We start from the raw sequence: 27,982 nt of genomic DNA on the forward strand, positions 1-27,982 counted from the left end.
AACACACGACTGAACTTATCTATAAATATAATCAGTCTAGTATTTCGCCAAAGAAGGTCAACACCAGATCATCTACTAGAACCATATAATTGTGTTCCTTTCAAAAGACCTTTTTTATTTGCAACTGTGGTTTGACTGTCATTAAAAGTTAAATAGATGTCGGAAGAACCTGTATTCCTACATTTGATGTAATAATCCGAATATTATCAGCACATCAATGACGCATATTTGACTGATATATTACCTTAGCCGTATTTGGCACAACTTTTTGGAATTTTGGATCCTCAATGCTCTTCAACGTTGTACTTGTTTGGCTTTATAAATATTTTGATATGAGCGTCACTGATGAGTCTTATGTAAACGAAACGCGAGTCTGGTGTACTAAATTATAATCCTGGTAATTTTGATAACTATATATTACACTAAATAATTCTAAACATTAGCTAAGATTGATCTAAAGACCATTTGAAATCAGGTCTATTTAATTTTTAAGCTATGTTATCATCTCGGTTTCGGTTCCTGATCGCACAACACTTGTAACATTATTGCCTGTTACCCGTTGCTTTCAATACGTCAACAAAAAGTTTATTCAGATTAGTTAGGCAAACTGTAGTTCCAACACTATTGATAATACGGCAAATCTTTCACGCTTTTGTATGTTTGTTAACTTAATTTGGTCTGATCTTGTATTTATATAAAGGGTTTGGAAACTTCTTACTTTGCACATCACAAATCACTAAACCTCTAATTAGGACCTGTTGCAAAGGTCAACTAATGTTTACTGTTATTTCGTGATGAAAGCACATTCAGAATCCACTCTTCGGGACTACTTGGTGTACATGATAAATATTACCAACGAAACTTACAAACAGCATTTTTTGTATCTTACAAAACTACATGTACTGTTAAATAAAGGTAACAGTAGTATACCGCTGTTCAAAACTCATAAATCCATGGACAAAAAACTAAATCGGGATAACAAACTAAAACCGAGGGAAATGCATTAAATATAAGAGGAGAACAACGACACAACACTAAAATGTAACACACACAGAAACGGACCAAGCATCAGACAAAATCCCACGAGAATAACAAATATAACATCAAAACCAAATACATGAATTTGGGATAGACAAGTACCGTGATACGTCTTATCGCAATGTGAAATTACACTCAAAAATAAGAGAAAACAAACGACGCAACGTTAAAATGTAACACACACAGAAACGAACAATAATATAACAATGGCCATATTACTGACTTGGTACAGGACATTTTTAAAGGATAAAATGGTTTGAACCTGGTTTTGTGGCATGCCAAACCTCGCACTTTAATGGCTATGTTAAATATAACATTGAAATGACAACATAATATTACTGGACTACAATACAAATAAATAGGAGAACGTAGTAGACAAAGAAGCACATTGTTAATGGATAACAAAAAACATCAGGTTTAAATTCATTACGCCAAAAACGCGCCTCGTCCACACAAGACTTACCAGTGACGCCCAGATATAAAAGATCGAAAGTGAAAAAAGTACAAAGTTGTACAGCACTGAAGATCAAAAGTTGAAAAAGGTTGTGTCAAATACGGCTATGTTTTTATGCTTGGGATAAGAACATCCTTATTATTTAGAACAATTAATGCTATTGCAAACAGTAAATTTTATCAAATGAATATAACAGATATACACAATGAAACTGAAGTATTAACTCATCACAGAAAACAAACACGAATACCTAATGTAAAGACCAACACAGAATAGACACACCCGACTAAATCCAGGCCTGAACGCAGTAAATCATAAAAATGACGTCACATACGATGGCGAAAAGGCGCAAAAATTACGTCACATTTGAATTTATGAAATTTCTGAAACAGCAGAAAAATGACGTCACATATGAAAAACTATATCTCAAAAGTAAGATAGAATTAGGATTGATTAACGATTATAATAGAACTAAATACTGATATTGCATTTAAACACAATGCATATTGCAATACTTATTATTAGTAATTAACTATAGTATATATGTCCAGTTTGTTATCAATCCAACTTCAAACGTAAATTATCGTACAGATTACGTTGACCAAAATTAAATCTAATAAATGAAGGCGGTGATTATTTTATCTTTCCATAACACATAAATATAATAGAAAAGACGTCAACACATTTGACAAAATAAATATTCTATTATTTTTGCACGTTTTTGTTATTGGAAACGTTCGTTAACATAGTGATTACATGTTTGTACTTTAACATTTAATTTATGTTTGTATATATTTTTAATGTTTTTCCTGGTGATTGTTCACTACATACAAGATGTCACACTGGATATGATTATAAAAATATTATGTAAAATAATGATGTAAAATTAATGGCAAACTGCATTGATTTGTTTGTGATTTTGTGTCCAACGGGAAAAACTAAAATGTCTCCTTTTCCACCACAAGATGCACAGTATTTTCTTATTATTTGGCCGAAATATTGTCACATTAGTTCCTTCTGCTGAGATTTATGATACAACGATATTTAGAACCCCAAAATGAAAGACAAAAGTTTCCAAATGTTCACTGTTTGTGTAAAATAATGATGTAAAATAACATGTTATACAAGTATTTTGACTTAATTATGTATACTTTTAAAGCTGACTTGAATACAAATTCAAATCATAAACCCTGCAACCTGCCAAAGTTGCTTTTCCTCGTTTTTTTTTTATCTTTATAACATATCCATGTTACTGTTTTTAATACGGGCCACATATGGTGTCTAGACATTGAAAAGAGAACAATATTTCATATTAATACACAAATTAACCCATGCAAAATAATGATGTAATCTTACTTTTGAAAGTAAATTAATTTCATCTTTAAGTTAAAATGTTTAAAATGATTGAGACTTGCTAATGTATTGATATAGTTTTAGCTTTCAAAAACGTCAGATCTATATTTGTTGGCTGGAATTTATGTTTTTCCTTTTATGTTTTATCGTTTCATTCAAAATGCATATACTGCTACATTTATCAAGGACAAAAACGACTTTAGATATTGTAACCTCAAATACAACAAAGTTAAAACTGATGCCCTATCGACATAAAATGTGGGCTTGTAATCAAAAATACTATATGCTGAAGACACATATTTAGTTCAGTTGGAGACTCTTTCACGAATATTTATTTTAATAAACCAATACTTAAGGGCCTAAAGGTTTATCAAATTATCATGATTGGAAGATTCAGCTACTTAATGATTTACATAAGTGATATACGATTGACAATACCCACTTGTTAAACATATTATTTTCATACTCCCCTTTACGGGACGTATTAAGGTATACCGTTGTCCGTCTGTTCGTCCGTCGTCACATAAGAATGACGTAACCAATTTGCATAAAACTTTGTTGAATTGTTTTTATCTATTGACATAAGCTCCCTTACGTTTTTTATAAATTATAGATTTTACGTTTCCGAGTTATTGGATTTTATTCATTAAAAAGGGTGATTTTCCAGTTTTCGGAAATAAAAATCTGAATTCTTTTGAAAAATTGAAAAGACCCGTTGATAAAAAAAACACCTCCAGTTTTCAAACAAACAGTTTTTATCAACATCCATTTACAAATGTATATTCAATTTCTTAATTTTTTATCTATTAGTTTTTTTTTAATGAATACTAAGGTGAAATCTGTTGAGAACCTATATGAAATATGCATATATGGCGGAAGGGGACGTTCGTACTCTGTTTTTATTCAATTACGAATATCAAACGACAGCTAAAAAAAAATCTTGATTTTTATCTGGTCCTGGTCGAACTTGAAACTTTACACGAAGTTTCGCTAAAGGTGCTTCAATTTATTACTATTTATATAGAAATTTGATTTGACCTCGAAGATCTGCGTCTGTTTAAACGATATAGGTAATATTGTAGTTGTTTGCATTGTGTATCCGATCAATCATTTTATTCATAAACAACTGTTTAAACCTTTAATTATTCAGATAAGTATTGGAAATGAATCTCTAACTAGCTATCAGTAAATGCAAGTACTCTCAATTTGATATGTTTTGTCTTTTATGTTTTAAAGTATATAAGTCAACTTTTTGCCAACTGACGCAAACAATTTATTTTGTGCTGTGTCATTACACCTCTTTCTAAATTAGGAGAAGTTCAGCAATCGCTATGTGTCAGTGTAAGACCACATATACAGTCTTGAGATACAGAGATTGTTGCTTGTTGCTATCAACAATAAGTTTTTTGGTTATTGTTATACTTTTATGCAGCATGCTGTTTACCTGGTTAGTGAACTGTTTACATTTTTCCCCATGGTTTAATGCCGTACGAAGAACTGTAATTGTTCATATGTTCATCTATTGGTTTAGTAATAGTTGTTTTCTTCATTTGAAGGCTTACCACTAAACATTGTAAACAAATGAAAGATTCCAAGCGAATTTAACGCTTATACTTCACTACAAAGTAATTATCAAGAACCTAGCAAGTATATATAAAAGTAAAGACGGACAGAGCGGTTTAAGCTAAAGTATCTGCAAAAATATCTTTTTTCAAGTATTTATAAGATTCAATAAAAAAAAAATATAACAATACATATATATATAGCTAGTCTTTTCGGTCAAGGTACTTTGACAAGAGTACATTATTCCACCATTTGAACTAATAAACACGTAGACACATTATGCAATACATTTTTTTTTCAATATTTTTATATTTCAAAAGCATGAAACTTACATGTATAGGTGACATCTTGTATGTAGGAAAACATTACAAGTAAGCATTTTCTTGTTTTTTTTTTTAATTAAATGCATTTGTTTAAGGACATACATTAAACTATTAAAGTACAATGATGTAATATTGAATTTATCAAAGTTTTACAAGAAATTGATCGGATATGTTACTTATATCGTAACTACAATATCCTTCTTTTTTCGTGAATGTGACCTACCGAATAAGACTATTTACCGGATTTGTAATAACACAGGCAACAAGACGGGTGCCACATGTGAAGCATGATCTGCTTCCCCTTCCAGAGCACCGGAGCTTAACCCTAGTTTTCGGTGGGATTCGTGGTGCTTAGTATTTAGTTTTTTTATGTTGTGTCTTCTGTACTATTATATGTCTGTTTGTCTTTTTATTTGTAGCCATGGCGTTGTCAGTTTATTTTCGATGTAACAGTTTGACTGTCCCTCTGGTATCTTTCGTTCCTCTTTTGAGACATGCTTAGTTGAGCCGATTAATGCTTTTATAGCACTTCTTTGATATTGTCTGAAGTTGAAACATGTTTAATTGTATTTGGTTAGGAGTAAATTGTTCAACGTAGAAAAATGACAAAGGAAAATAAGTTAAAATTTAATTTTTAAAACCAATTCAGCACAATAAAATAAAATCACCTTTTCCCCTATAAGTTTTAATCAAATGTCGTTCAACATTGTTCAGTTGAAGTATGTGTTCATTTTGAAATTTTTTTATTGTTGGTTGGTCGCTAAACTTACAGTGTCAAGTATTTAAGAGTGTTGTTGGCGATTATAAATTAACAATAAGACAATAATAAGTTGGGTAGGTCTTGTAACTGAGGCCATCTGAGATAAGGTTGGGGTATCATGGACAGCCATTGGAAACAGGTGGTATATTGGATAGAGTCAAACACAATTCTATTAAAGTTAACTATTAAGATATATTATTAAAATAGGCTGCCAAAAGTATGATCAGAATGCCCAAATTCATCTAAAATAATTTCCGTGTTAGGATCAAACGTCTTTATGTTCTATTTTTAACTGATAAGCGAGGAATTTAAAATTTTAAATCTAGGGTTGCGTATTCTATCCAATAATTTCCTATCCCTGTAAAACAGGGTTGTCGTTTTCAAACAAATATCTTTATTTGAATATATTGTTTCCCGAAAGAAATAATTCATACTAGATAAAATTACAAACGAAAACCACTGCATTATTAGGTATTCTTACTTTCATCGAACATATATAAGTGATTTTTTTATCTTATATTCGTGATGTATTTTCTATAAACATATAAATATGAGCAGAAGTAGAATGAATGCCAAAGAGACAAAAAAGAGGAGATTGATAAATATGTTTATCCAAGCTGCATGTTTGCGCCTGTCCCAAGTCAGGAGCCTCTGGTCTTTTTTAGTGTTGTATTATTTTTAATTGTAGTTTCTTGTGAATAATTTAGGTATGACGTCCATTATCACTGAACTAGTATATATATTTATTTAGGATCAAGCTGAAGGACACCTCCGGTTGCGGGAATTTCTCGCTGCATTGAAGACCTATAAGTGTCCTTTTACTCTTGTCTGTTATATGGTCGGGTTGTTGTCTCTTTGACACATTCCCAATGAACATTAACATTATTTGCAATAACTGTTATGATTTGGAGCATTACCTAATATACTCTAATCTAAATAAGTTTCAAATTTTTCATGTCATGATGGGTGCAACAATTTAACACAAACACATAGACCATCCCTGGTGTTTGTTTTGTTTATTGTAATTCACTAATGTGATGTCTGTAGAGTGTTATGTAAAATTTTGTTTGAACGTTACGTTTTTTCGTATTCCTTTTGGAATGTTTCTTTTATTTTATCAATAACCATAAAGTTACATACATTTAACCATAAAGATTTATTAATTTAGTTTCCGCAATTAACCAATGTGAATTGGTAAATTTTTATCGACGTCCTGAAAATGTTATGTTCGAAACATGATGTAATAGCTTTCACAACATACCACGCACTACGTGGATGTATATATACCTGGCTGTTCAGACCTACAGAAGAGGAATTACAACGACGAACATTTCTATTCCGTCTTAGAAATTTCAATACAGGTTTGTCAATTGATAAATTATATCGTTTTAAATTGAATAAGTTTGTCTGAAATGATGCAATCTTGATCTCATAGATATATTGCATAAAAACGGCTAAAATGATAGAGAAAATGAAAGATTTATTAATATTTAGCAAGTTAGTCATAAGGATACTTTGGATAAAGATTACACCGATTTGGTTAGATTTATTGTGTTTTAACGCCACTTGGAAACACCGCATTTATGCTATTCCGTGGCGGCCAGTTTTTATTGGTGGAGGTAGTTGGAATGCCCGAAAAAAAAAACCACCGACCACCGATAATTAGCCATAAGAATACTTTGGATAAAGATTACACAGAAAAATGAAAACAAGCTGTGAAAAGTTTATATCATGTATATTGTCTCTTTTTAATTTCTATACAAACATGACAAACAGGTATATATTTTTTACTAAAATATATTTGAGCGAATTATATTCGTTACGTTAGTGATTAAAACTTGCCAAAATAACTTCAATTTCACAAATTTTTGCACAGAGATATAGAAATACAAAATAAAGAATTATAAAAAAAAGAAAAATTCCTAAATTTGGTATTTAAAACAACTTATAGTTTAAGACATGACGAAGCAAAATATATATTTTTATTTATCGCAGACTTTAAAATCATAAGAGAACAATATATAGACTCTAAATTACTGTTGTTTATTGGTTCGAGTGGTAACGACCTAGCAATAAAAGAACACCATTCGATAAAAAACAAAGTACCAATTGCAAAGCAATCTTTTTCTCCGATTTAGCTGACAAAATTCGTGACAGTATTCTTTCTTAGAAAATTGTCTTTAAGATTCTGTTCATTTCGTTTTTCATATGATTTGTTGTTATGTTTGATGAGTGTTCGTTTATTTTATTAGCATTACATTTATTTTTTCAACCATATAATATTATACATATATAATCGGGATTACTACAAAGTCAAACTCAATTATTTGAAACATAGATATAGGAAGATGTGGTGTGAGTGCCAATGAGACAACTCTCCATCCAAATAACAATTTAAAAAAAGTAAACCATTATAGGTTAATGTACGGCCTTCAACACGAAGCCTTGGCTCACACCGAACTACAAGCTATGAAATATATCTGTTTGATGACTTTCAATATTGAATAAAACCAACAACAATAAAGACAGTCTGTAAATAGGTAACATGATTATAATTTAGTACGCCAGACGCAAACGTGATACGAACTATTCATGACACAAGTTACTTGATAATTCTACCATCTTTAAATAACATATTATCTTGAGATTACAACTATTCAAAGATGCCTATCTGTAGCACTGTATTTTCATGAATTTTTCAACTTTTCATGTTGTATATCTAAAAGAATATGGTGAATTATCTTAGATATCTCAATGAGATTATTATATTTTGAAATAAAAAGAAAGTTAATTGTTGGAAAGATTGAATGTGTCATGTCTAGGGTCAATTCGTCATTATATACATGAAATAGGTATCGGATGTTTTAGATTTCAGAAATGGGGTTGTTAGGAAACACAAAGATATATCGAGTATTCATCGTCAGCGCCTTTGTCGGTAAGTTAATAACGTTTTACCTATTAATTCCGTTGAAAATAAATTTCCTATTTTCAAGTTTCGTATAAATCTTTTTGGAAGAGACACATTAGGATAACAAATACGATAACTCAGGGAATCACATGAATTTTTAAACAGACATATCATGTTAAGGAGGGGTATTTTTTGCAAATACCCCTCAAGAACATGCTATATCTGTTTAATTACACCGAATGTTAATGTTCAAAAACGCATTGATGATCGTGACGTTACAAGCGTTTAGTCGGATAGAGAATTTTTTGGCAAATACCACGGCAGAGAGGGTAAAAAAGGCATATCCGTTTTGCAAATACCCCGACGGCGTTAAAAAATGAACGATCACAGTAAATTGGTGAAAAATACACTGGCTATCAACCAATCAAAACCCAGGATTCTTACATAAGGTGTAATTAAAACAGATATATCATGTTAAGGAGGGGTATTTGCGAAGAATAACAGTCGAGAGAATGTTAAATTTCGCGAGCCGTAAGGCGAGGAAAATTCATTCTCAAGACTGGTATTTTTCGCAAATACCCCTCAAGAACATGATATATCTGTTTAATTACATCGAATGTTAATGTTAAAAAAACGCATTGATGATCGTGACGTTACAAGCGTCCAGTCGGATAGAGTATTTTTTTGCAAATACAACAGCAAAGAGGATAAAACCGGCATATTCGTTTTGCAAATACCACGGCGGCATTAAAAAATGAACGCTATTCATTTGATAACAGTTATTTGGTGAAAAATACACTAGCTATCATAAAAATGAAATTGAGTATGGAAATGAGGAATGTGTCAAAGAGACAACAACCCGACCATAAAAAAAAACAACAGCAGAAGGTGACCAACAGGTCTTCAATGTAGCGAGAAATTCCCGCACCCGAAGGCGTCTTTCAGCTGGCCCCTAAACAAACATATACTAGTTCAGTGATACTGAACGCCATACTAATTTCCAAATTGTACACAAGAATCTAAAATTAAAATAATACAAGGCTAACAAAGGCCAAAGGCTCCTGACTTGGGACAGGCGCAAAAAATGCGGCGGGGTTAAACATGTTTATGAGATCTCAACCCTCCCCCATAACTCTAGCCAATGTAGAAAAGAAAAGGCATAACTATACACACATTTTAAATTCAGTTCAAGAGAAGTCCGAGTCTGATGTCAAAAGATGTAACCAAAGAAAATAACAAAATGACAATAATACATAAATAACAACAGACTACTAGCAGTTAATTGACATGCCAGCTCCAGACTTCAATTAAACTGATTGAAAGATTATGATTTCATCATATGAATATCAGACACAATCCATCCCGTTAGGGGTTTAGTATCATACCATTATAACATATACGAGAAGAACATAACCCGTGTCATGCCAACAACTGTTTTTTTAATAAATGTGTTTAGTTCCGATACAAAGACTTTATAAGTGAATCAATATTAACCAATCAAAATCCAGGATTCTAACATAAGGTGTAATCGCAAACGAAACAAGACCAACTGGGTCGATAGGGTAAGCGTAAATATTATGTATCGTCACAAAAGTAAATGTATTTCAGTCTTAAATAGCCATTTGTATCTGAACATCAAAGTAAAAGTTTATACAATCAGTTATTCAGTCATATCTAGAATTTAAGATTATTTTCAGACATGTTCAATGCGGGACATTCAATACTGTTCAGACATTTCGATTTCAGTACAGGAATAATTATAGCAATGACAATGATTATACAAGTACAATTGTTGTAAAAGTATTTTCTCGAACGAATGCAATATAAAGATAATGCTAAAAAAAATACAATGTAATAATTATAATGATGATATTAATAATTTAACTTTCTTGTGTATTTGTAGTGATCTATATTGCTTCGGTACGTACATGTATATAAACATTTATTAAAGATAAAAAAAACATATAATCCAATTCAACTTTTATAAACAGTGTTGCTTATAAATGAACATCAATGTGTTTTAACATACATCGGTTTTTAAAGGAACACAGCAAACTTTGTTGATAATGAATGACTGGTATCGATGTGGTATCCTGCAATTAAAAAATTAAATAAAATAGGTTACATGTATGATGATATATAAAAACAGAAGATGTGGTATGGTTGCAAATGAGACAACTCTCCACAAGACACCAACTGACACAGAATTTAACAACACTAGGTTACCGTTAGGCTTTCAACACATACTAACCTTCAAAAAAGCCCCGTAATAACAAATGTCAATTAATTCAAACGAGAAAACTAACGGCCTAATTAATGAAGAAAAGAAATGAACGAAAAATAAATATGAAACACATCAACAAATGAAAACCACTGATTTACAGGCTCCTGACTTGGGACAGGCATATACTTACAGACTGTGGCGGAGTTAAACATGTTAGCGAGATTCCAAACATCCCCCTAACAAGGGACAGTGTTGCAAAATTACAACATAAGAACGAACTATAAAAATCAGTTGAAAAAGGTCTTTTTATACAAATAAGGCCGTTAGTTTTCTCTTTTGAATTGTTTTACATTGTCATGTCGGGCCTTTTATAGCTGACTATGCGGTATGGGCTTTGCTCATTGTTGAAGGCCGTACGGTGACCTATAGTTGTTAATGTCTGTGTCATTTTGGTCTCTTGTGGACAGTTGTCTCATTGGCAATCATACCACATCTTCTTTTTTTTTATATTTACTCATCAGATGGTTACAAATAGAAATACGTCTCACAAGATTTTTTGAATTCACTTGATAAGTAATACATGAGTTTAAGAAAAATATGACCAATAGGGATTTAAAAAAAATGTCAAATTGATGAAAACCTGTTTTGTAAATAGTTTTTGAATTGATCAATGGACATTTTAAGAAACGAACATGTTGTGAATCAAGACAGTACCAAATCACTGATTGATAAATGATGACATCCGCAGAGATCAGCAGAGGTAACGGTTCTATCATTTAGAAACCAAACACATTTAATAATATCCTTGATGAGCAAACTGTAGCACGTCCGATGTATAAAACAATTAATATGGTATCTTCGAATAAATTTAGTCAGCTACTTTATAGATGCAACTACTTCTATGCATTATGTCCTAGAAGGTATAGTACTAGAAATGACCACGACAAAGACGATTAGTCAACGAGTTTAATGTTCCGGAATAACACACGGCTGAAAATTGTTTTAAATGATAGAATAACATCTATTTTTTAATTTCCGTCTTGTCGTAAAAAGTTTCTTTGTTCTCATGTTTGTATTTAGCCCTTTAATGGGGTACCTCTCAATTTATGGTTTTGAGTAGTTATTTTAAAATCCAAATAAAGGTTATTTTCGACTCTTTTCGTGACTATTTTCGATGCACATATCATCAAGGATCAACGGAATGATAAAGACATAAATATAATACCATCCCCGAGTAAAATTCTTAAACTTAAAGTTGGCATTTTTTAACGTCCTTTGCAGAATATGCTTATGATTGAACCGTTTTTGTTGCATTCTAATGAATAAATATCAGAGACTTCTCTTTTTCGTCCTTGTAGTTGAAATACTGACATTTTTAGGCCTGACCTTTGACCCAAATTTCAAAAATATGTGACCACTCTGGAATTTTACGACTAAACTTTTCCTTATTGTACACGTTTTTCTCTTTCCATCGATATATAATTTAGGTGTGGGCTCTTCCGGAACATTAAGTTTTTTAAAAATAAACTCTGGTTGAAGTACTAGTGACATCTAACAAATTGGTCTTCTAGTTACGGAAAAAAGTGTAAGGGAATGTATTGAAGGTGATTTTAGCTATTTTTGTAGTCCACCTTGATCATGACTAAATTGTTTTTACTGTGTGATTTTATGATTCAAAGCGAATAATCGCTGCAAACTAACCTTATAATTTGATATAACATTATGACAGTTATCGCTGTAAGGGAACTATTTTTTCTTCTTAGGAATATGGTTATGATAATTGTTATACTAGTATCATTCTTTCCAAAATGTTAAACTTTCGTGATTTAGTTGAGATATTTTTTTACGCTTATGGAGAATCATCTTTACTTTGTATAAATCACTCTTAAGGAACTATCTTGACTTTTATCGTAATTAGACAATTTTATTATCGCTATTATGAAACTGCCTTCACTTGTAGATTTATTGATATATATATATATATATAATAATATTTTTAAATTTGCAAACTACATTTCACATCAAATAATAACAGTTCGTTAAAATATTGTCACTAGCGCTTTCATGCCTTCTGGCAATCTTCAGGCGACGTTTTAACAATGTCCTTGACGACACTGCCGTTGGTAACGTTTATTACGTTACAATAACGATAAGGGGAGATAAATCAAACGTGTTTAAGTAGATCCGTTTAATTTTGGCTGAAAGTCCTTTATAAAGTGTGCTTCCTTTGCCAGTCTTTTATATTTGTTCGATTCGTTCATTTTATAGAACGGATATACGGTAAATTTTCCACTACTGCACGTTTCGAAATGTTCGCTCACATCTTGCATTCGTGTGGATGGATCTCGTATCTGTTGTCTGTGAACACGAACTCTTTGACAAATTGAGTTACCAGTCTGTCCGATGTACCATTCCTTGCAAGTGCTGCATACAATACAGTAAATAAGGTTTACCGTTTTGCAATTCATGTCTGCATTTGGAATAATGGTTTGGCCGTTTTTCAATGTTATTTGCGGGCCGGTTGCCATGTATTCACAAAGACCACATCTAGGGTCATTACATTTTGAAACGTTGTATTGTATTCCATTTGGGTCATAAAACTTAGCCCTTGTTAAAATCTTTTTAAGATTTAAAGGCTGTCTTTTACTTTTCAGGAATTTTTCTGTAGGGAAAAGCTTTTTTAATTTTTTCGTTTTTTGTAAAACTGGCAAATTTGCTTTTATGACGTTGAATATGTCAGGATTGTACGGGTTATGAGTGCTAACAAACGGGATAAGTTCTGTATTACTCTCTTTGCGTGCTGTGGACCTGAGTTCCGTCATTGGTATAGCTTTTGCCTTTTCTATTCCCTTTTCTATTAGTGGGTTTGGATACCAATACCAATTTTCATTCATGCCATCCTTCACATACGATAAGAAACATCCCGTTTTGTCTAGCACGACGTGTATGTACAATTGTGAGTGATGATTTCACGAAGGAATTACGTTTGAATGAACTGAAGGTGTTTTTGAAAGAACAAAACTATCCAAACCCACTAATAGAAAAGGGAATAGAAAAGGCAAAAGCTATACCAATGACGGAACTCAGGTCCACAGCACGCAAAGAGAGTAATACAGAACTTATCCCGTTTGTTAGCACTCATAACCCGTACAATCCTGACATATTCAACGTCATAAAAGCAAATTTGCCAGTTTTACAAAAAACGAAAAAATTAAAAAAGCTTTTCCCTACAGAAAAATTCCTGAAAAGTAAAAGACAGCCTTTAAATCTTAAAAAGATTTTAACAAGGGCTAAGTTTTATGACCCAAATGGAATACAATACAACGTTTCAAAATGTAATGACCCTAGATGTGGTCTTTGTGAATACATGGCAACCGGCCCGCAAATAACATTGAAAAACGGCCAAACCATTATTCCAAATGCAGACATGAATTGCAAAACGGTAAACCTTATTTACTGTATTGTATGCAGCACTTGCAAGGAATGGTACATCGGACAGACTGGTAACTCAATTTGTCAAAGAGTTCGTGTTCACAGACAACAGATACGAGATCCATCCACACGAATGCAAGATGTGAGCGAACATTTCGAAACGTGCAGTAGTGGAAAATTTACCGTATATCCGTTCTATAAAATGAACGAATCGAACAAATATAAAAGACTGGCAAAGGAAGCACACTTTATAAAGGACTTTCAGCCAAAATTAAACGGATCTACTTAAACACGTTTGATTTATCTCCCCTTATCGTTATTGTAACGTAATAAACGTTACCAACGGCAGTGTCGTCAAGGACATTGTTAAAACGTCGCCTGAAGATTGCCAGAAGGCATGAAAGCGCTAGTGACAATATTTTAACGAACTGTTATTATTTGATGTGAAATGTAGTTTGCAAATTTAAAAATATTATTATATACATTCTGTACACCGTGTTTATTTACTTTTGCTATATATATATATATATATATATATATATATTTTATTTCTCTACCCGAAATGATTTTACTTGGGATTTGATAAAGAATATCGTAAGAAATAAAGTTGAAAATGGAAAGTATTTTTTCAATTAATTTCATATCATAATCTAGATTATTGCGGCTGATACAAGTGTGAAGATTTTTAATGGTGGAGATGCCAACATAGAAAATCACCCATGGATGGTATCTGTTCAGTCCAGAGGTTATGAAGGAGACAATTTTACTCATCTTTGCGGAGGAGCAATTATTGACAGAAGTTGGGTTCTTACAGCTGCACATTGTGTCTCATTCCCTAATAATATACATGAGTAAGTTATTCTATTTACAGTTAATGTATAAATCCTTAACACAAAAACACCGACGGGTATCACATGCATGTGGAACACAAAATAATAAAGCTATCGGAGCTTTAACGATAATTCGAAGTTTCTAATTGAGTTATATTGTTAAGTCTTTAGTTTTCTTTGTAATGTTTATTTTGATTTTTGTTGATGAATTGTAGGTCAACTTTTCGCTGTTCTCCCCGTCTATTCAAGTAGTAGCTGCTTTCTATTTATTTCTATCAACATACAGTTCATTTTCAATTGGATATATCAAGAACTTAAAATATGCTTCTCAAAATGGACTTGTTGTTTTCGTACTGAAAATATTATATATTGGAGATTTCGAGTATTTCATTTGTTATATTTCAAATAACCGGGTGCAATGGTAAACTCGGTAATAGAGGTAACATGATTACGTTTCTGTTGTCTTTTTCTTTTTTTACAAGGGTAGTTTTTCGTAGAAAAAGATCCAGTTTTCGATACACACCAATATTGTTTAAGCACGAAAAGATCGAACTAAGGGAAATACCATATAAGGGGACTCGCGGGTTTAAACCAAGTTTTTGTATTAATGTAGGATTTCGCTATATTTTTCTATAAATGAACTTTATCTTATACTAAATACAAAAATGAAAGAAACAAATGGGGTCACCGTTCATTTACGCTTACAATCTGCCTTCGAAAGAAACATACATTTTTGTAAAGGTACTTTTTTTCTGTTGAACTTTAAGTAGAAAAAGAGGTAATATCGAAATAAATAAAGAACTTAATTACAGAAATCGCTCACATTTTTCAAAAGATTTGTTTAAGTACAGCTTATTTGAAAATTATAATAAAAAATATAGATCACCGATGAGTGAAAAGATATTTAAATTTTATGCCAAAAAAATGGCATGTTCGCACCAAAGGGAGATAATTTTGAGCTTTTTCAATGATATCTACATTGTCATCCGGAGCCGACACAAATTGATTTTGTTGAATGATTTTTGTTCCATATGATAAAGTAACAACTTCTTAAGGTAATCAATAAAATTTGTAGTGAATAATAAATGTTTATTTTTTTTCTGAAATTTTTATACCCTCGAAACTCCTTAAGTCCAAAATTAAGGTATGTTTTTTTCATAAAAACCTTTCCATTTCTGCACCATAGATTAAGGTTGCCTCATTCAAGTTTTACGAAACTCATATACAATGCTCAGATGGAAAAAAAACATCAAAAGAGTTGACATCTGGAATGTTAATTATATGACGTTTAATAATTTAACCACGTTAACGTGGAAAATTAAAACACTTGAGCGTGGGCATTCATGTCATACGACTAATTCGTCTTTAATTTTAACTGGAAAACTGTGAAATCTATATACAAAAGATGCTCACAACTTGTTACACGACATGCATGTATGTCAAACTCTTCGCAGGACTTTTCTTCAGGACATGTGGCACACCATGCCATTGATGTTTCAACGCTTGGCTGTGTTTGCTCAATGATGGAAAGAGTGCTGACGTATCATATACCTATTTATTTTCCATCGATGGTCTTTAAATTCGAAATTGAGGCCAAGATCCTATGTCAAGTCGACAATATAACTATATTACTAATGCTATAACTTCATGCTAAAGCTTAATAAAACTAAAAACTTTCAGATGTCACTAGCTTAAACTGGATGTAGATGATTTGTTTCAAAATTACACTGCAAAACATACATTTTAAGGGGGTACTGAATGGGTTAAATTGAGTGATATGGAGCTTTGCACAAAAATTACGAAAATAAACTAGGCTGATTGATGAAGATCGTTTAGTGATCTTTTCTGTGTTATTTAATCTCCTATGGAGAGCTATCTTTTTTTGCAATCATACCATATCTTCTTTTGTTATATAGTATATTCAAACCAGTTTTCATTATAAGACATCAGTTCGATTTTATTTCATTTTAGGGCAAAGAATTTGAGAGTAGTAGCTGGAAGCTCTTTTTTGAGTCAGATGAAAACAATTATACCCTTGAAAAGTGTTCATGCGGTATGGACTATAAGTAGTTTAATTATAATATACCTAACTATACATTGACATAGGTGTACATGATATATTTTACCCACCCTGCTTTCCCGTCTCTTCGTTGTTTTTCAGCTTGGACAAGCTTAATTATGTCATGCTTTTCTTATGTATTACACAACAGAATGACTTCATACGCGATTAACTATATATTCATTTATAATGGTCATAATAACATTATAAGTTGTTAAAACACTACCAATTACCTGCAACGCTACTGAACAGTAATGCATTTTATCGAATATCAGTTAAGAATAAGCTTCTATTACATGACATTCTTTATTCTACAGTAAACAATTCAATCAGTCTTTCAATAGGAAAAACGGACTAGAAAACTGGTCGTTAACGGACCGTTTTACATGTAAAGCCCCGGTCACAACAGATCGTCAGATTTTTTGTCGTGGAAGATCTATAAAATAGTTGTCGTGGCACTGTCGTGCAAAATGTCAAAAAAAATATTTCGAGTGGTCACATCAGTTTTTTTTTTCAAACATTCATTCCCAACGAATTGTATTCTCCTAAATAAAGCGAAAATATGTTGGCCGGTGAACGTACCACTTTCGTACGACAAACAATCAATGTTGTGCGATCATCGTACGAAATTTGGTATTCGTGAGACAATCGTGCGACTGTATCACGAGTTGTCTTGCGCCAGTCGTGAAATTGTCGTACGACAGTCGTGCGACGATTGTTTGCTTTAAGTGGTTTATGTTGATACTAACGACAATGTGTATATCGCACAACAGTCGCATGACGGTCGTAAGACACTTTCATGACAGCCACAAGACAGTGACACGACAAACAAATCGTAGATCAAAAAATGTGCATGTCCGATTTTCGTCCCACGACACACGACAGCGCCACGATGCTCAAAATATCGTGCGATTGTCGAACGACGACCACAGATGACCCGTGATTTGACCAAATTTCATGTCGTGGCGCTGCATAGATGTGTCACACATTTTCCCAGTACTTATCAACGATTGGCAGCTTGGCATTGGTGATTTATAGAGTTTTTATGCTAATCGAATTCCATAATCAACATAGTACCGTTTATGATTTAGGAGAAATGCTGAATCAAATCAGTCAGTTTTATTTGTTTTTTTGGCACACATGTTTTTTATCGATGATTTGAAACGTATTTGAACAGTTACAAAATAGATTAGTTAAGGTTTTTAGTGACACTATATATTTATTCTTCTCCTTTACTATATCTCTTTGCACTTAAATATAACTACATGCAGATCTAATTGATTACTTTAATAACAAATGGGTTATTTTATATATATGTTATCTTTTTAGAATTTCAAATTCATTTAGAATCTCACATACTGTTTCAACGTCACTAATAAGTACCAGAAAAAAAAAACCAAAAATGTACCTTATTTTCCAGAAATGAATTGTGATTGTAGTAATATAATTAAAATTGTTATAGAGAAAATTATGTTCAACACATTGGCAGTACCCATACATACATGTATGTATACATGTATAATAACACAACGAATGGAAAATTACTCTATCTGTGAAAACGTATTTTCAATCGCTCTAAGGTGTATTGTCTATGGAATTCTTTCATTAATTAACTACACGTCCAGTTTAGGTCACAATCATTATTTAAACCTCAAAACATTTTACGTAGATATTTGGCAATAAACAAACAAATTATAGTTGTTAGAAAAATTCTTTGATCGACCAAAATTGTATTAATCTATCTTTTGCTTTTCCATATATCATTGATTATATATATATAAATCAACGTGACGTAAAAAGATCCCGTAATATTCGTTTCATGATAGACTTTAGCTTTTAAAGGTCATTACATGTAAAGCATTTGTAAATGAACTTATACCATCATTTTGCCAGCAATGGAAATTCATAAAACGACCTCATACTCATTTGAAAAACTTACGTGCTTCAAGGAAGTAAATAATCACGTTTTTTTTTCTAAATTTAATATTTGTAAAAACGTCAATTATATCGTTTGCATATACGGATTATAAAATTAACTAAGTTGTACTTTATATGTTTCAGCACCCTGATATTCTGAGTCCGATTTATGGAGTACAAAATGACCTGTCGCTACTACAGCTGAAGACGCCGCTTAAATTTGGGCTTACCATTAATAAAATCGACTTGGACACGGACATAGGGAAAAATTATACTGGTGAAGTGTGTACAATATCTGGATGGGGGAATACAAATGGTAGTGGTATGTTTTATCATAAATTGATTCCAGAAATTAGAGGCTAAAGATACCAAAGTGATATTAAAACTCATAAGTTTAAAACAAAAGGACAAAAAACTTCAAATGACGAAAATAGACTGTACGAGTACACGAATATAGTAGGACAACTAAAATCAAATTAGATACCTTGACTTTCTAATTTGCCTTTATTTTTCCTTATAACCTTAAACAACAGGACTTAAGATGTAGATTAAACATTTGGTATTTTCAAGGTTGCAATAATGATAAAGAGAAGTAAAAGATACAAAAGTGATATTCAAACTCTTTAGTAGAAAACAAACTGGCAATTACTTGGCAAAGAATCCCCCGGAAAACCAGAAAATATAAAAAAAACAATGATTTGTTTCGTGCTTTATGTCTCACCTTTGTTTAAAAAAAAATGTCCACTTTTCGGTTAACCAGAGTATGGGACTGAAACATACCTGATACAATTGAGAATGGAAATGGAAAATGTGTCAACCCGACCATAGAGCAGACAACAGCAGAAGGTGACCAATGGGTCTTCAATGCAGTGAGAAACTCCTGTACCCGGAGGCGTCCCTCAGCTTGCCACTCCACCAATATGTATACTGATCGAGAAACTGCCGGACCCGGAGGCGTTCCCCAGCTGGCCCCTAAACAAATATGTACACTGATGCATTGTTTTGTGTTGTAATTTCTTATACATGTAAAATGGTCTTAATCTTTTAAAAAAAATAAGTGTAATAATTAATTTTGTTTCATTTCAATTAGACATAAAAGCTTTAAAAGAAATAATACAAATGTACTGACATATTTTACTTTAATGATTTGACAAATTTCATATCAATATAATTTATATTATTTGAATTTAAAACAACATCATCCCAGTTAGTATCGATCAACTTGTTAAGACCATCATAATATGCACGCTTAAAAATAACGAATTTGTCTTTTTAAACGAGTGTTGTTTTAAAGTTTCAAATGAAATTTTGACTGAAACAACATCATCTCAGTCAGTACTAATTAAATGGTTGTTAAGTCCGTCATAATATGCACACTTACAATCACGAATTTTGTCTTTTTAAACGAGTGTTGTTTAAAGTTTTAAATGAAATTTTCCCACATAATTCAATACAAGTGTCGGTTTTGGTTCTAAAGTAGACTCCCAGACATCATTTTCTAAATTTAAACGATTAAGTAACTTCTTGTGTTTGAAATCATATCGCAATTAAAATAACCACAAAGGAAAAATAGGAAATTGCAACCAAATGCTTTATTTACTGACTGCGATTTTGAGTTTTGAGGCTGGCATAAGACATCAACTAAAAAAATGTTTACTACAATTTCTCACTTCAACCCAAAGTAATTCAAGATTGCTTATAAATTTTTCATGCCGTACAATAACATTTAGACTATGTTTCAAATAAATGGTCACACTGCCACCATGTCTATTTTTATCTACTCTTGACGGTTTATGAAATCCATTTAGTTGACTTTGGTCATCATAAATTGACTTGTCGAGATGAAATTTTGTTATGATATTATATTCTAATTCGTTCCCGCAAACTGATATTAAGTATTTATAAAATGAAAACAATCAATTGTGTCATAAAAATAGCTCGCCAGCATGTGCAACCCACTTAATTTTATTTAAACGAAATTAAATTTGAGTTCTGATGTCATCTGCGTAGTACACGACAACCTACAAAATAAAAAATAAAAATGAGAAATCTTTTATACACAGATATAGTGGTCTTAATGATCAACCAAGCAGTGTCGTACTGGTAGTATAAATATTTATCTAGCTACATGTATGCGTTAAAAAATTTCAAAAATACAAGCATCCAAATGGGGGTGTGGGGTTGTGAGGGGGAATTTACGTTATGTAAACTGCACTTTACTGAATAGTATACCGGCTTCGAATGACAATATATCTCAATTTGTTTCAACTAGGAAACTATTTGTGCTTTAAAAAAACTCGTGGTATTTACATATCAAATATCATAATCAATATATTCACGCAATACGACAAATATTGACCAATCCGAAATATCATATATTTAAAACACAAACCTGTGCTTTGTTATAAACAGCAATAGATGACAACCATGCGGACACACACTCACGTGTGATTATTTACATAATATAAGCACGTGTATGCTCATCTTTGATAAATGAGACAATATCTGAAAAAGTCTAATGTCCATGTCCCACACATTACCAGCAATTATTTTTTTATTCAGGCATCTTTTTGGAAATTTTTTAGTTACAGTATTAACTATAGTATATTATGCACCAACTGCAACCAATTAAACATTCTTTTTAATATTTCTTATAATAAAATATTATAATTTAAAAGGTCAACCCCCCTTCCAAAAAAAATCATGTTGTCCTCTGTTATTTTCTGAAAATTAAATCATTCAAAGAATATCTAAATTAAGTAAACAGCCTTCCGATTTTCACAAATCTGATAGATTTTATAAAAAACTTCTTCATTACTGGTCTGGTTTTGTTATAACTAAAGCATGTAAGAAAATTTGTAAGGGTGTTTTAAATGTTGTCCCCAGAAATAATCTCCCTCCTGTTACCGCTTGGTTTTTCCCCACCTGTGGACATGTTTGAAAGACCAAACATTTATTTCTTGTTATGCAATGAGAAGAGCATCATTTCCTGAATATTTGACTCCATATGTTTAGGTAAATAGCAACCAGTTTAAAAAATCTGAACTCCCCAAAGATCAGAATTTGGAGAAAAATTAGTTTGTTGTTCTCTCCTGTTACAGCCTTTTTGTGTACCTTCTGAGAATATTTCATTGTCAGCACTATACCAGAACATGCGTTTTTATAGTATTTTATCAAATTGACATGTAGATGGAAGTAAACTTATACACAATTCGAGTAAAAGAACAAAAAGTACTGCGTAATTCCTTTCTGTTACGTTCTGTCATGTTACCTGATTGAAAGAAACATCATAACCATAATCAGTAACGGGAAGGATGTTCAGGACAAAAAGTTTATCTACTATATGCCAACTATTTCATTTAATATAAGTTATCATCTCCATATTAAATAAATATCAAAATAATATACAGTATATTGAATGAAAAATTAGGTATTTTGCTTTTGATAACAGCAGAGAACATTGTGCAATTTTAGTATAGTAGATAGTAACAGAAAGGAATCTATTTTAGAATTTTTCATTACCTAGGCAGATTTTTCATCTTGCAAATACAGTTTCAAGGGATAAATGACATTGTTTGCTGTTATCTTCTAGTTGTGACCCATCTGAAATGATGTATTTTTCTTAAACCATAAAATAAAGCATTTTTGGAGAAAAAAATCCTTTCTGATACCAACTCTGTCCTGTTACCGTTGTCCTGTTACTCGAGATACTTTCATGTTACCGACATATCTGACTATATTTTAGGATATTTTTTAACCTTTTGTATTGCAAATGCTAAAATCAATAATTGGCATTTGATAAATTATTGCAGAATAAAATAGTAAACCCCAAATAGTGTCTCTAACTTATTCCTTATTCCCATTACAAACTTTTTAAAATTGATTCACTTTGGTAACAGGAAAGGATTGGATTTTTCGTATACCATTTTTTAAATTGCCATTGTTACCACATTTAACAATTGTTTGAATTACAGACAACAGTTCCTAGATCCGCAATGTGTGTTCTTCGATTTGTATTATTAAAATACCGGGTCTTAAGATTTTTTTGGTTTTTTTTTCTTATATCCAAAATTTAGACTTTTTAGATATTTTCCCATATACTTGCATACTCATGTAGTTTATTGTTAATGAGGTTTAACTTGGGAAGTAAACTACACACATTACTGTATGCTATTTTGAAATCCTTTTTATTTCTCTGGTTTTTGCTCAATTTCCAAAATAGATATTCTTATGTTTCGATTTCTCTATTACAAAATTTACAATTTGGATTATTCATGTTATTATAAATCTTAATTTTATGGAGAAACTTGTTTTTAGCTAAGATTCGATGATAGCATATATACTGTAACAATTGTAATTTTGTATTTTTTGTGAAAACAAATGGCAGTTAATATTTTTTCTTCCAATGATTTTGACCAAAGCCAAAAATTTCAGTCCATCTTAACTTATCTTATTATTGGGAACACTGATATTTTTATTAAAAATAACATACATATGTTTAGATACCTGTAACTTTTAACAAGTCTTAAAATAGTAGATAGAGTTAAAGGTAGTTTTAATTTGTAATTTTGTTTCCACAAATGATTTTGATACTTGATGTACAGAAGATATAATACTAGTGCATCTCATGGAATTCACATTAACCTGATACATTTCTTCTATTTTTGAGAAAAATAAAGAAAAAAGTCTTTATACTATAATTGTCACACCATATTTGAATAGAAAGAAAGAATTCCCAACTGTCATATTCATCTGTTTCTCTGAGAAGTTGTCATGCTGTTGGAATTGTAAACTTGCCATAAGTTTCAATTAACGAATGCAGAAGTGAGAAACACATTGAGATTGTCTATCATTAGATTCTGGTAATACTAAATGTTGGAAGACAGGTGTAGGTGATATCCAGTAATAGTGCAGCTATTTTTCAGTTCTTTGCGTGTAAATATCATGTGCAAAAACGAATTACCAACGGATGTAAATAATAAAATATGTATGTTTGCAATCTGCAATCCACCAATTACTCCCTCAAATTTAAGTGAAGGTAGGCCTACTCAGACAAAAAATAGTGCATTTGATGTCATTGTTTACTTAAACTAAGCAACAAATTTGCAGAAATGAAACTTTTGGTGAAAGGGAGATACATTTAGACCATTTTGAGCCAAAATTCACTTGTGTATGAGTTTGCATTAAAAATTCAGGATTAATGCGCCACATAGTACACATATTTCAGATTTCAAGAAAACGTGGAGTTATTTTGGTAGTACCTGTGTTTTCAATATCAGAAATTTCTAATAAGACTTTAAACATCGGTTGAAAATTGGCATGTATAAAGGTGATACATGTACAATTCCGTATATACCTGGTTTCCTAGAAGTTAAACTTAAAGGTAAAATAATAAGAAAGCTGTGAAAATTGCAAAATTTGGTTGAACGATAAGGATTTTTAATTACTGGTCTGACACCTATTTTTCCCGGAAAATATAATTAGATAATATCATCTCATGATCAATGAAAAAAAATAGAAATAAAGTGACGTTGGTTTAAAAACATCTTTATTAGGATATAACTCTGACGTTACCTGGTAGAGTTATGACACTTATGTTACACAGAATATAATTTTTACAACAACAAAGTTAATTTTACAACTTATTATTTTAAGGATATTACCAACATGATTTATTTGATTATTTTATCATTTTATTACAGGGACAAATTATCCTGATCGTCTGCAAGTAGTGTCAATGCATGTTGTTCCTATTGACTACTGTAAAACTTCCCACCCGGGGATTTATTCGTTTCCGAAAAACACCATATGTCTTCAGGATGGAAAAAAGGATTCCTGTAATGTAATTGTATTTCATTAACCTACATAATAAATTCAAAGTTGTTAACCCATTTTGTCAAAGATCACATGAACATCAATAATGTGGTCATTTTCATAAATTGCCTGTTTACAATGTACAAAACTTTGAATTTTTCGAAACACTAAGGATTATTTATCCCATGCATAGATTACCTTATCCGTATTTGGCACACCATTATTTTACTTACTGTGTACACGTATCGTTACTCGTCATTAACCATCGCCCTTGTGAGAAAAATCGTTGACTATTATCTATACGTTTTATTAATATAGATATAACTATGTTACAAACTCTTCATATACAGTAAATTGTAAATATCGACACCAATTTCTCAGTTCAAATTTTAAATCTGTTGATAAAAACGAAAGAATAAATATATCAAAGAATCATTTAAACTCATAATTAAAACAACGCGATGGCAATAAAGATACAAAGAGCAAAAGACGAAAAAATTGACTGTAAAACACTGCATAGTAAACTGACGACTAATATACACGAACTCCTTAAAAGCGGGTTTGATCTCAGGTGTCCAGAAGGATAAGCGGATCTTGTTACACATACATCCCCGTCGTGTTATTCGCAGCAGTAGAAACACATCAATAAGTCGGAATTCGGGAGTTGAAAGGGATTGTGGGATTATGATTACGACGAATGGAATTCATCCGTCGTCATTTGTGAAACAGATGTTCCTTTTTTGTCAGCCAAGTCGTGATAGTGCCTTAAACATGTTAGATTGAATTATTTCTATTACACAACTTAGATCTCTTGTTTTCTTAACTTCTTTATGAGTACTACTCCTATAACAAGTAAGTCATAATATGAAACGCAATCCTGGGAGCATTGTTATATGAAACGTACTTATTTGGAATCATGGAAACAATTTATATGAACATACATGATCGAAGACGAACAATACTATTGAACAACTAAATCTATTTGAATGACCACTAATTAACTGTTGCAATTTTGTATTGCAAACTTAAAGGTGAAAACTGAAATCTCTTATTTCGCATGATTCACTCTAGTAGCAATTAGTCATAATAAGTCTGATTTATTTGCAATGCAAAAATTATTTTGGTTAAGGCCAATGCACGTAGTTGCACTGACAATACCAATGTTTTGTGGGGTTTTCATGTTAATTTGACCTCTTGATACGGTGTATCATTACATGCAATGCGATAACAGAAAACGATTTATTTGTTTATTATTATTATTTGAAAGTTTAAAACAGCTTAATGTCTTTACACATTTTAACTTGTTTTCACACAAATATATATATATATATATATATATATATATATATATATATATATATATATATATAAATGTCTAAGAATATAACTAAAACACACTAATTGATACATTAAAAAGTTCTATTAGATGTTAAATAGAAATACGCAATATTTCGCTAAACAAATTAGCTTCATCAGGCGTGTGCATCTCTCAAGGTGAAATCTTGAGAGATGCACACGCCTGATGAAGCTAATTTGTTTAGCGAAATATTGCGTATTTCTATTTAACATCTAATAGAACTTTTTAATGTATCAATTAGTGTGTTTTAGTTATATTCTTAGACATTTATATAATTTTAATTCAGTAACTGTATCAGTTTATTTTCACAAACTGATCCACGCTTAATTAGATTGAATGTTGATTGTTGCTATTTTTAGACATTATATAAATATATATATTTAATTCAAGCTCCAATACGCTTTCTGTCAAAGTTTGCTATTTTGTTCGCATCTGCTTGAGACTGCTTCATAATCTTTATTCGGTATTGTTTTATTTTAAAAATGAATCTGTTTGTATTTTATTTTTTAAGGAAGAACAAGTGCCTAGCTTATCTAAATAACAAAAAATCATATTGTTTCGGCAGTGGAAATAACAAAAAAGAAAAAAAAATATATGTCTATACAATGTTAACCAATAACAAGAAAAAATCATTTCGAGATTCGTACAGGACAAATTATGTCTCAATCAAACAAAGATAGCTACTGATGACATTCTTGTCTTTACGTTAAAATACTATGGATACATGTAAAAAGAGTAGGGTATATATATGCTATCAGTAAACACTCGATTACCACCTGTCGACGATAAAAACAATTGAGTTTCGACTGGTGGTTTTGATTTACAACATAATTTGGCTTTGTATACTTAAATTGTATTTGTTTTAAAATATTTTTTTTATTCAGAAAGATAGTGGTGGGCCTATGGTTTGCAGTAAAAAGCTTGTAGGAGTATTATCGTTTGGTGTTGCATCTTGTGATGGAAGGTCTCCAAGTGTTCATACCAGAGTTTCTGCTTATACAGACTGGATTAAAAAAGAAATGAAAAATAAAAGAAAAAACAAGAAGAATGATAAAAAAGATAAGAAAAGCAAGAACAATAAGAACAATAACAATGAAAAGAAAAGTAAGAAAGACAAGAAAAAAAAACAAAAAGAAGAAAAATAACAAAAATTGAATTTGACACTTGAATGAGGAGAATAAAGAATGTTATGAAAAACGTATGTGTTTCTTGTTGACCTTATTAACTCCAACTATTGAATCTCATAAGTATGCCAAAATGTTTGTGATTTGGCATGAGTAAAGCTTTGTACTGGTAAGTACTCCAGTTAAAATTTCAAATAGCATTTCATTGCTTATCAGAAAATAACCATACTAGAAATAAACCAGTCAAATTGTCTGTTCTTTTTCCTGATAACAGGCGTTAATAACACTGTTACCTGCAGCTCAAAATAATTTATAGAAACAGCAAATATAAAAACGGATGGTTATCTATATTCCCTAGATTTTTGTTTTTTGACTCAGATTTTATTTCTTCTATGAAATGCATGTTTTCTTTCTACAACTGTTTAAATCAACGGATGATTTGTTTTTAGTTCCTTTTGATATAATTCCTGATGTGACGTACTTTGAGGTGGTGGTATTACATCTATAAGGTCAATATGGCTAAAATTAAGGCCAAAAGGCAATTATTTATGGATGTCTTCCATACCGTCAAATGACAATTCTGAAATACATACTCAAAGTGATTATATTTTGATATCAATATACTGTGTTTTGACTAAGTTTGATTTGTATGGTCGGATTTATCTTCCGATATGATAGCGAAAATGCCGGTCTAGCTATCTGACATTAGTTGTGCAATACATACCATCAACATGTCTATGTATGTTTGGGATACCAAAGACAAGTTTATTGGGTTGATGAAGAGTTTAATCATCTTTAAATATAATTGCATACGGTTGAACGTAGT

General features: G+C 31.4%; 1 protein-coding gene across 1 annotated transcript; it reads left to right on the forward strand.

Annotated features, from left to right (window-relative positions):
- The first annotated feature begins 6,702 nt into the window (after positions 1-6,702).
- LOC139482828 (serine protease 1-like) lies at positions 6,703-27,217 on the forward strand. Its single transcript, XM_071266873.1, has 8 exons — positions 6,703-6,852; positions 8,360-8,426; positions 10,303-10,319; positions 14,710-14,906; positions 16,857-16,938; positions 19,006-19,183; positions 24,564-24,703; positions 26,917-27,217. The coding sequence occupies exons 2-8, from the start codon at positions 8,369-8,371 to the stop codon at positions 27,175-27,177; spliced, it is 933 nt and encodes a 310-aa protein (XP_071122974.1). The 5' UTR covers positions 6,703-6,852; positions 8,360-8,368; the 3' UTR covers positions 27,178-27,217.
- Positions 27,218-27,982: the final 765 nt, after the last annotated feature.

Source organism: Mytilus edulis, chromosome 7 (genome assembly GCF_963676685.1).
Source record: "Mytilus edulis chromosome 7, xbMytEdul2.2, whole genome shotgun sequence".
In the NCBI taxonomy this organism is placed as follows: domain Eukaryota; kingdom Metazoa; phylum Mollusca; class Bivalvia; order Mytilida; family Mytilidae; genus Mytilus; species Mytilus edulis.